Consider the following 12,368-nt stretch of genomic DNA (forward strand, 5'->3'; position numbering starts at 1 on the left):
GCATATTGAGAGAAAATTAGTGAAATGAATATGAACATATAATTATGATATCTGATAAACAAAGATGGACTCAATTTTAATTATATATTGAAATTTTAATTTTGGGAATAGAATACACTTTTCTTATAATCTTCATCTCTATGCTATAAATGGAAAAGTAGAAAAGGAACCAGGAAGATCAGCTCATTATCATCCATTGTCATCAAAAGACAAGAAATAAATGAATAATTTTTTATGTGTATGCCATTCCTGGGGTTTGGACGTAGGGCCTAGGTGCTGTCTCTGAGAGGTTTATTACTTAAGGCTAGTGCTGTATCAATTGAGCCACAGGTCCACTTCTGGTTTTCGAATGGCTAGTTGAAAATGAGTCTCATTGACCTTCCTATGGCTGGAATTGAACTGTGATCCTCTGATGTCAGTCTCCTGAGTAGCTAGGATTACAGTGAGACATTGGTGTCCAACTTCAACTGAGTTAATTTTGCTACAACTGATTTGGCAAACTTGGTCTCAATTTAATAATATCTAGTTGGGGACATTAGCAAAATTTACATCCAAACTTAATAATGGGGGTAAATAAAAATTCAATTTGAATTTTTCAGAATCCTCATGCATGTTAGGGACATGAAATTATTTAGAATTAACCTACTGCCTGGTGGGCAGGAGTTCAAGTAAAACATTTACTGCAAATTCTAAATATGTTAAGAATGGCTTGCTTTATTCTTCAAATACAAAATAAATATCATGCACTCTTTAGCCAAAGAGGAGATTCAGTTTCTTGCCAGATGTTCCCCGGCGTCAGGACAGCTATTAAACACTTCTGTCCTCTCTCTTGTCTTCTCAGACAGGCTTCCAAGAGAAAGGAAGAGACATGATGGATGAGTTTGGGTTACAGAGCATCTCGTGCTTGGCTCAGCTCCTCCTTCATTTTCTGCTTTGGGATTTCCTCGCCTATAGAATTCTGCTGTCACTTTGGACACTCCAGGCCTTCAGAAGTGCAACTGTCTGATGTTTTCCAGCAAGATCTGTGACTCTGACACTGAAGCATCCTCTGAACTGGAGTTCGACTTTGGATATTACATGCAGCCTACATCCAAAAGGGCTTCCCAATAGAATCTCAATAATAAAGGTCATATCAAATTATTTCTGAGACAATTTTTGAGTTGGCTCTGAGATTGTACAAGGTACAGGACTGTCACACCACTGAAAGTGATCATATCATCCAAGGGGTTGTAAACATTCTACTTTTTCTCAAGAGATGAGACTCACAAGGTTTTTCTCTCAACACTCAATACAAGATTTATTGTCAATGTTATGAAGCAAAAACTATTTCTATCTAAAGAATATGAGCAACACACAAAAAAGAATCAATAAGAAGTGATGAGGGGGAAAGCCACAATACTAAATACAAACACTCAGTCTTTAATACTAAATATTAATTTAAAAAATTTCCAGCTCCTTTTAAGAAATACACATATTTGTAAGTACTTACATAAGAACATATACTCTTAAACAGAAGCATAAGTAAATAAATAAACAATAAGGCTCATTTATCTTGATTCTAAACAAAACATCTTTTATGTTTCCCCATCTCATTTATTTCTTCTATAGATAAGAATTATTCTTTTACACATTGATTATACTACGTTTTAAAGAATACTTATAATACGCGTGAATATGATTATACCCAGGAAACAAGATTGGCTCAAGTACTTTAATCTTATCTTAATAACAATGTAATTATGTACAACTTTATCTGCACTTTTCTGTGTAGGCCATTCTGCAGTTTTATAATTTTCCTATTTCCTGTGTATTTTGTATTCGCATAGATGTCATATAACCCCTTTGAACTATAATTAATCATATGATCTCCAACATGCAAAACATACATGTGACATCTCAGATAGGTGATTAAATACAAAGACAATGTCCAATTGCCTTCGAGAATTAATATGTTAAAATAGAGCTACTCAGGAGGCTGAGATCTGAGGATTGCAATTCAAAGCCAGCCTGGGCAGGAATGTCCTTGAGTCTTATCTCCAATTAACCACCAGAAAACTATGGCTCAAGTGGTGGAGTGCTAGCCTTGAGATGAAGAGCTGAGGGAAAGAGCCTTGACCCATTATTCAAGCTCCATCACCAACAATAAAACAAACAAACAAACAAATAAATAGAGCTGGACCTTTTTCACTCAAAAGTTCTCATACTAAATTCTTACCAGCATTAAACCAGATGCAAAGATAAGGTGTTCTAAAGGAAGAGTTCAAGTGGTGGGGATGTGGATGTAAACTGGTACTGGCGGAAAGGATGACTATTTACAGTATACAGATTATCTATTTTAAAATGTATAAAACTCAACCAAAATATTTTTAAAAAGGTTGAAAACAGTAGAGGAAATATTTATATGAAAGCATAGATGGAATGACAAAACTAATTTACATGGTAAAGACATGATAAACATTAGAAAAAATAAAGTTAAAAAGTTCAGTGGATAGCTGAAGGGATTTTATTAGGATATATTTTAGACTTACTATATTATTGCACACAACCATTAGACTTTCCTTGCTGATGGAAATTCTTTATTTATGAGGATGTCATGAAATAATCAAGACAAAACCAAGGAGTTTTTATGCTAGTAAAGAATCAATTAGAAAATTAAAATAATACTTTGAGCGTTAGGATTTCTGAAACAACGTAACTATGAGTAAATTATTTTACAGTCAACTACAATGCCCACTAAGCCAAAACATCTAGAACTAATTTAAAATAATTCTGAGACTATGAACAGGTGCAGAGACTTTGTATGCACAGAGAATGATATGTAGAATAGAACAGTTAAATAAATAATATACTATCCACATTAGAGTGGTCAACCTGTGCAAAATCGCAAGGCAATATTTTACCAATAGTTTTCAATGAAAAAAATCCTAAAGCCAAGGAAAATGAACTCTTGCCCATGTAGGTACTCTGAAACCCACAGCTGCATTTGGCTGATTGCAAATGGAAGGATTCTTAAAATTGCTACATTTCAAATTCACACATTTTTTCATTCTCTTTTGGATATTGCAACAATATAAACAGGCTATGCTCAATTACCTGCAGAGAAGTTGGATGGATAATAATGAAATATATGCCAGGTGGAGTTTTCAATTTCCTGAACCACTTACTCAGGGCTCTATATTGAAAAATTAAACTTGGGGGACACAGATAAATCCATAAACGTCAAAAAAAGTGGATTCTTGAAAGACTGTGCAATTTGTCTTAGAAATACAGCTTCTGTAAAAATATAGCAATAACATCTGTTAGCTTTGTTTTCGTCCATAGTTGTTTAATATAATGTTTTCGTCATAGTCTAGACTTGGCGATTTAATAAAAGTTAAAAAATACTTCTCTCAACTTTTTTTTATGATTGTTTAAGTCTTTCTTTTCTTAAAAAGCAGTGGTTACACTAAAAATATCCTCTTGAGAAGAATGGAAATATCAGATTTCCTTTCACAAGAGTGATTTTCTGCCTTCTCCATCTTCAATACTTTCCACTTGAGTACCTGTTAAGAGACTGGAAGTGTGGAAGTGGAAAGGAAGTGGATGGAAATTATTCTCTGAGCATATTTATTATGCCAACAATGCAACTTAATGCATCTTTGATGGTGTGCAATTAGGTATTAAAATTTCTCATAACGAGAAATGTTCTCGGTCAGTGGGAATTACTGTCGATAATTTCAGGTAACCTGGGAATAATTTGGCTGCTTAAAAGGCTTAGGCCAATAGATAAAGCATTCATTTAGGGAAAAATTGATTTGTTCTTCACATTAATCCTCTGCTTAACGATATTGTAAAATACATAAAACCTGAAGAGAAAACCAGTAATTCTTTTATGTTTTCAAATAGTTTTATAAGGATACAATATGGCAATAAGAAAATAGTCCCCCAAACCATTGTTATTTTCCTGAAGGGTTAGTTACCTTTGCCCAAAGCAAAGAGTTTCATCTATTTCACATTACTGGTTGAATAAATTTCTACTATTTCTTTTCATTTGTTTCTGTGATTTTATTTTCTCTGATGTTTTCTGCCTCAACCATCAGTTTATCCAGAAGGAAATCGAAGTGGTAGATGTGTAAACATAGTAGTAGAGATAAGTAGATTGACAAATACATACACGTTGAAAATCTTTTTTGAATTCTGGTCACACTCTATATTCTTGGCCTCTTTGGCCTAGTTTGAACTACCAGCAAATTATAATCCACTAGAAAAAAAGCAATTTAGCAGTAGATATCAGTCAGAAGAGAAAAGGTATATTTTAGTTATATATGTAATTTTCTTGTTTCCATTTGAACTATAGTTGGCTATTTTTTAATAAATCTGAAACTCATACTTGACAAGCCATAACAATTCATAAAGTATCAGGAAGCTGAATATGCAATCATTATCTTTGGACTATAATTATGGTCATGTTAAGCAACACAGACACCTGAGGTGAGCAAGAAGCCTGGGAAGGTGAGTATATGTAGATCATTTTATAATATTATAATTACAGTAAAACCTTTTGCTCATATTTTACCTAGTAAATGCAAGAAGTATGAGTATCACCTTAAAACATTTCATTTTGCTAAAAGATTAAATATAGTCAGAGAAAAATGTGTATTGATCCTCATACATATTTATTACTTTTCTTTTGAATTTTAACATTTTTATTCTAATTTATATTCAACATACTTAAGACTATGAAAACTTTAATCAAAATTACTAGAGTAACATTTTTGGTTACACATATCAGAATAATACTCATTACGTGAAGTAAGGCAGGCCCAAAGAAACATAGGTTCCATGGTTTCCCTTATTTGCAATAACTAATATATATCTGAGACAAGCAGAAACGGTCAGATAAGTTGATGTGAGGCGAAATGAACCCCAAGATAAGGACTCAAATGTTTTTTTCTTTCTTGCGATAGTTTCTAACATAATTCTAAGATATTTCTTTGTTGCTTTGTATGTCCCTCCCCCACGGTATAACCCCCGTTTTCACTGTATTTGATGTTGGTATAATTTGTGGAGGGGAAAGGAAAAAACAAATCGTTTAAATAGGGATACAGGTGGACCCATTGTAACAGTGAGATGTTCAAGTCGTTATGTCAAAAAACGAACTTTGCAACTTTGGCGGGGGGTGGGTTGGGGGAAGAGGGAGATGGGAAGGGATGGGAAGGGGAAATAAAGGAGGAGCCAACAATGCTTGATAAGAAATGTACTCATTACCTTGCCCACGTAATTGTAACCTCTCTGTACGGTATTTTCACAACAAAAAAATAAATAAAACAATCAAAGGAACAAAAGCATCAAAGAGAAAAGCTCACCCTGCCCACCCTATGGCTGGTACTCACTTAGCATGGCGAATGTCTGGCAGAGATCTTTCTAAAGCAATATTGTTGCTGACAAAAATATTGAATCCATTTTCCTTGTAAGCTGAGTCGTCATGGTCGCCTTCAGTAAGAGGGTAAGGTTTCCCGTGTTCACCTTTTCCTAACAGGAAGAAATGAAGTGAGGTATTATTCTAGGGAAAAATAATATGAAGACTTGGATATCTTCACACATTCCTGGGTTCCACAGAAGATAATAACAGTAAGGACTATGGAACATTGTTTAAGTTTAATCGGAGAAGTGAAATATACTTCTTATTTCTAAAAGCAAACAATTGAGAAGTAGAAAGTGTCATCTCACATTTCAGAGGAAACTATTTCAAACATGTCCAGTATATATCTTTCCATATTATTTTTACATTGTTATGCCTTAAATAATTTCACATCTGTGTGTGTTTACTACCTATCCACATGATGCTTCTTTCCAATAATATTTTTACCCATATTGAATGCTGAGTTTTAGATTCATCCATTTATTCATTCTTTAAACTCCTGTTGATGAAAGGGAAACTAATGTTCTTTGTGCATGAATTTGGTATTCTGATCGTTAAATCTACCAGTAGAAGGAGTTTCAAATGAATGAATGGCTCTCTAAGTTATAACAGGAAATTTGTGAGCCAGAAATGACCATACTAGAAATTTCTTCATTGCTAAACATGTTTTATCCACAACGCCAGGAGATTTCATGGCAAATGCCACCAATTAGCCCAGACTTCAGCACTTCTTTCTAATATAGACCCCTGTATTCTCTAATGCAGCATGCACTTTGGTGTTTCTTTTGTATAAATACCTAAGTGAAAACAAGTAAATGACCTTTCATATATCCCAAATAATCAAATAAATATTGCAGGTTGAATTTATGATAATATTCAAAAGACTTTACTGTGGTTATTATTCTCTAGACATCTTACTTTAACTTTTTTAGAATATATAATTTAACTATTACTAATGGTGCAACCAGAGTTCTCCCTTTAAGTATATCAAATAATGTACCATCTGCTATATCTAAAATATAGCATAAGATGTAAGAAGCATATAAGTATAGAAAGTATAAATGAGATATTATAAATAATTAAGCATAACAATATCTAAGTGTATAAGTATTAAGGGAAAATTGCTGCCTTATAAATATGCATTGTATATTGTATATACTTTATGAAAGAGTAGATACTAAACAGAATTCATGGTGATTTTCTCATAATGAACATATATTCATCACCCAGGTAAAATGGCATTTTATTTACAGCATCAGTCTTGTAGGTTGGGATGACTATCAAGGTTTGATGTTTATTGATTATCTACTAAATGCACCACTGAGTAGTGAAATTGAAAATGTACACAGAATGAAGCCAGGACTGGCACAAGCTAGGCATGTATTGTGTTTGGGAAGATACAGGGAACATTAATAAAACAGCTATTATGAGAAAGAAGTGTATTGTTTGTGGACCTTCAAGAACTGAATAATAAACCTTTGGGAGCATCAAAAATTGCCAAACTGAGGATTTTAGTATGGACATGAAACTGGAGCTAGAATAAAATGAGGTTTCAACTACAACTTGGAAGATAAAAACATATGAAATGTTTTCAAAAGGCCAGAGCTAGCATAGTTACTTACTAAAGCAATGTGTATAGGCAAGAATTTGGAATCTGCAGTTTACAAAATACTTATTTTCTAAATATTTTATTGTAAAGGTGATGTAAAGAGAGGTTACAGTTACATGTCAGGTAATAAGTACCTTTCTTTTTGACCAGTGTTACCCCCTCCCTCATTTTCTCCCAGTTTTTTCCCCTCCTGATCTCCCGACCCCACCAAGTTGTAGAGTTCATTTCCAACATAGTGTCTACTGAATATCACTGCTGAATTTGTTCACTCTTTGTCCCACCGTTTCTGCATGTCTCTTATGAAGTCTATTTAAAATGATAGATATCTCAAAAAATTGAACACTGGGACATATAAGTGTATGTGATCAGAAATACCCTAGAGAGACTTTGAAATATTTGAACTAAAGTACAAGATAAGAAAATTAGGATTTCAGTATTTTCTGGAGAGTTCCTGAAGATAACTCTTGTCATACTCTATGTACTCAACCACTCTTCAAATACGATTTGCTTGTGTTAATTTCCCTCAACAGACTCAAATTACACAGTTACTGGAGTACTCTATGCCCTTCTCTGCTACACATGCACTCATTTTCTTCTAACTATACATCACTTACTTCTCTGAGTGTTTTTACTCTATCCTATGAATGTAAACTACACAAAGCAGAAATGTTTTGATATTCAGCATAATATCTCCAATTCATAGAGGAGTGAAGACATTCTTCACAGAATATAGAAAGGCTTTAGACTTACAGCAACTTCTTAAAGAGTAACTAAGTCAAAATTCATGAATATTAGAAATCTCTACTTTTTATTTATAAATTGTAATCATATTTTTCCAAAGGGACTTAATTTCATGGGTACTTTCTAGATTATTTGCTATTGAATTTGTCTCATTTATTTTTAAAATTATACTTTTATTATCTTTAATTAGTTGAACATTGTACTTAATGTACAATGTTAAGTTGGCGAAGTATCTTTTCTCACATGCTGCAACTTTCAGGTATTTTTCATTTATATTGCACTGTCCTTTCTTCATTTCACTGATTATATAGCAACCATATTTCATCTTATCTGTATTCTTGTAAGTTGTATTATCAATTCTCATCATACCAGAATATTTCCTGCTTTGCAAATAGTCCAGGCTTCGTCCAAATTGTATGCCTCACGCATGAACATTTTCTTTCCCTGAGTTTCTTAGATGTAATAACAGGATTGATTTCATTGAACCTGCAGATTGCATATGAATATGTGCATGGAATATAATTTTATGATAAAATATGTGCATGGAATAGAATTTTACTCTTTGATGACTCTATTAAACCCTTCTGTTCCCAGACTGTTAGTGGATTGTTAATAAATTTGCTTGCAATGTACTTTACCTCTTTTCTTTTTAAAGATGATTTGCTTGTTCATGCCAGTGGGTTTTGTTTCCTTTATATTATAATTTATCATTGTATTGGCTATTCCTTTTCTGAAATGTAAGTTGAATCTCTTAAATTACATCATTTTCTTATTTTGTTTTATTTGGATGAAAGTACCTCAGTGTGTGTGTACCTTTGAATGATTGTAATGTTAGACCATGTGATCCTTGTAGGAAAACCTAAAGGTCAGGTGAGATTCAATATGCACTCATTTCCTGAGTAATTAAAATAACTACATAGAGAGAAACTAAGATGTATTGGGCTTTTAAAAAGAACACAACATGAAAAGATTTATACATTTGGGTATGTTATTAAAATCTACCAAATCAGAGCGGTGCCTCATACTAAGTTAAAGACAATGTTACTAGTAGGATTTAAATACAAACTATAAGATTCTTTGGACAAAATGGAGTTTTTACATTTTAATTAAAAATTGTCTCTATTCCTCAAACTCAGAAGAACTTACCAGTTTACTATTATCAGTTTAAAGTCAACTGAACCCAAAACAAATATCAGAGAGTAATTCGCTGAACCAAGAGTTGTAATAGCCTTTTTTCCACAATAAAGTAAATAAAATAATTGAGCATAATTCATCACAGAGGACAAAATAGAAGAAAAAGTTCTGGCCAAACAAGCTAAATTTGAGTAAAACACTTAGCGTGTTTTAACATGATTTAGATAAGTAAAATAAATTTCTACAAGTGAGTTACAAGATGATTAGAGAAACAAGTTTCTACAAGCAAACTCTAAGATGATTCTATACTAACTACAATGAATAATAGTCAAGACATCCTGAGAAGAGTTAAAAACTCTTAGCAAAAGTAGAGTAGGTGTCTACAAAAGGGAGGATTCTTTTCTCTTCTGGGAGAGTTCACTACTCATGAAATGAGCTTTTAGTTTAGGCAGACACTGGGACAATTTGAATTCAAGGTCTCATTTCCATTTCCCTTATAACCCTTGAGTAGCCACAACCAGGTTGGCATTGTTGCAATAGCTCTTCTAAGAGTGAATCCCTAGCAAGTCGGCGCCAGCCTGTAAAGCTGTAGCTTCTCAAGCCACATTAAATAACAATCACTTTGGGAAATACCAACAGAATATGCTTTATAAATGTCAGTCAGTTCCACAATTTCTATATATATTCTGGTTAAAGAACTGTTACTAGTAAGACAAAGAAATAGCATAATAAAACAACTATTTTATAATGTCAGTTAGGAAGATAAAGTGTGATAATTGTCAGATAACACAAACCGGGCGAACAATAATTAAAACACTGATATTTTCAAATACAAGAAAAAAAGGAACCTTAGAAAAGGAGCTTATTATAGAAGGTCATTTATAGTATAGTTGGGAGACAATTAAGAATAATGGTAAAGTATCGATTAGAACAGTCTAAATAGTGAGACAATGTCAAAAGGAGACAGCAAAACTTAGAAAAAAATTGTCTGAACTTTTCTTCAGTAATCTTAGCCTCTCATAAATTAATTTTTATTTTTCTATCTAAGTAACAATTGGAAGAGAAACTTCAAAGGCAAAGGGAGTAGCCACCTATAGAAGCACAATGTTTTCTCAATGTGTTACAAAGACAATATTTTTTCCCACATAGGATGATTTTAAATATTTGTTTAGGATCACTGTGGGATAGTTTAGCTTCCACCTTTTATTTTTTTTTAATTTAATTTTATTTTATTTGTGAACATATTGTACAGAGGGGTTACAATTACATGGGCAGGATAATGCGTACATTTCTTACCAAGCATTGCAGCCTCCTCCTTTGTTTACCCTTCACATCCCTTCCCAGCCTCCCCCTTCCCCCCCAATCCCAATCCTTCTCCTTCCCCCCCCTTCCCCCCTCCCCCCCACCCCCCCACCCCCCCCACCCCCTACCCCCCGCACCGACGTTGTAAAGCTCGTTTTGGACATGACAACTTGTACTTCTCATTGTTGCAACAGGTCCACCTGTATCCTTAAACAACTGGTTTTTCCCCATCTCCTCCACAAGTTATACTGACATCAAATATAGTGAAAGCGGGGGTTATACTGTGGAGGAGGGACATACAAGGCTTCCACCTTTTAAAGGAAGCCATTTGCAGTTATCCTCGAACAGATAATGAAATGAATAGATAGGAGAAGAGAAAAATGCAAATAGTTAAATTGGTATTTCAATTATTGTTGATATACTCTCTGAATTGTCAAATCTTGATCAATTAATATATGAATGGCTGGTATGTTTTAGATAGACTGTAATTTCAAATCAGCTAACACTTGAGTTACAATTTGCTGACATAAAGTAGCATGTCTAAAATAATTTATTGAATCAAAGTTTTTGAAAGTCATTTAAAAATTCATTAATTCAACTAAGGATTACAAGTGAGAATTACTGAACCAAGTCTCACAATCTTTTTGGTGCTTTGTATGTCCCTCCCCCATGGTATAGCCCTTGCTTTCACTGTATTTGATGTTGGTATAATTTGTGGAGGGGAAGGGAAAAAACAAATCGTTTAAATAGGGATACAGGTGGACCCATTGCAAAAATAAGATGTACAAGTCGTTATGTCGAAAAACGAACTTTACAACTTTGGCCGGGGCTGAGGTGGGAGTGGTGTGGGGGGGGGGGGTGGGAGATGGGAAGAGATGGGAAGGGGAAACAAAGGAGGAGGCAACAATGCTTGATAAGAAATGTACTCATTATCTTGCCCATGTAGTTGTAACCCCTCTGTACAGAATTTTTACAATAAAAAAGAATGTTTTGCTTGAGAATTGGTGGTGAACAAATGGAAACATGACTTAATTTGTAAAGATTTGCCACTGTATTTGGGAAGAAAAATTCTAAATAATAAAATGTGCATTGTACACGTAATCTCAAAGACTTATTTAATTGATTGGTTTTTATAACTACTTAAAGATAATAATAACATTAATAAAAATTGTGTTTTACATAATAGACATACCTATCTATCTATCTATCTACCTATCTATCTATAGCACAAAGTCAATTTACCTACATGAGTGGGTGGTGATAGAAGTTTGCTTATTCAGGACTTTTTTACTTCCAAACTATAGGAAAATATAAGTAGGCAGGATATATTGCACAGGTCACTTTAATGCTCAAATCTAATGCCAAATCTTATAACATACCACTTATATATATGAAACATAAGTTCAAACTCTGACAAAATATCGCCTCTGACTTTCCACATAGACTTATGAGTAGAACTAGCATGTCAAAAATTATTGTTCAGCAAGAAATCCTTTTAACAAAGACAATCAATACAGGCTCTACTTTCTATCTTAATTATTGTAGAAATTGGCCAGGCAATTATAACGGGTTAATTTCACTGATAAGAATTTTTGGTCTACTTTCTTTTGGTTTGATAGTGGTTAGAAACAAACCAAAGGGATTATAATCTGTAGTGAAATATTCCAGCGGATGGGTGAATAACTTTTTATAATAATTTAATATTTCGTGTTCCACATTCCATCATGTTTTCAAAAGAAAGATTTAGGATATTAGCTAGTCAAAATGAGAGGGTAAGAAGTAAAATTACATTTTAGTTTAGAAAATAATTTGCTACATTTGGTCGTTGATGTAGATATTAATATTTTCTCATATTTCACCAGTAGAATCACAAAAAGGATATGCAGACCTTCTCTTGAAACTAATGAATAATCTGAAATTCTGAAAAGTGAACATTTTTTCCAGGATATTTAATTTGGAAATTGAAAGCCAAAATATTTGTATATAGTATTTAACCACTATTTATAATATATTTCTGTTCAATACTTGGCATTATATTCAATCTGTTCTATTTTTAATGTTCATTACTAATTACCATAAAGATAATCTGTATAAATAGTATTAAATTACTATTTTCATGTCAAAATAAGTTTTCACAGAGAAAATAGATAAAGATATATCAAAAAAGCAATATATTACTTT

At 33.2% G+C, this 12,368-nt stretch overlaps 1 protein-coding gene across 1 annotated transcript in view; it reads right to left on the reverse strand.

The window, feature by feature from the left end:
* Window positions 1–12,368, reverse strand: part of Galntl6 (polypeptide N-acetylgalactosaminyltransferase like 6) — an 813,988-nt gene that overhangs the window by 485,722 nt on the left and 315,898 nt on the right. Inside the window, exon 3 of the mRNA XM_042702130.1 lies at window positions 5,373–5,511. Coding sequence (XP_042558064.1) covers window positions 5,373–5,511 — 139 coding nt within the window. The remainder of the gene's footprint in view (window positions 1–5,372; window positions 5,512–12,368) is intronic.

This window comes from Dipodomys spectabilis, unplaced genomic scaffold (genome assembly GCF_019054845.1).
Source record: "Dipodomys spectabilis isolate Male_0828 unplaced genomic scaffold, ASM1905484v1 ptg000009l, whole genome shotgun sequence".
Classification (NCBI taxonomy): Eukaryota; Metazoa; Chordata; class Mammalia; order Rodentia; family Heteromyidae; genus Dipodomys; species Dipodomys spectabilis.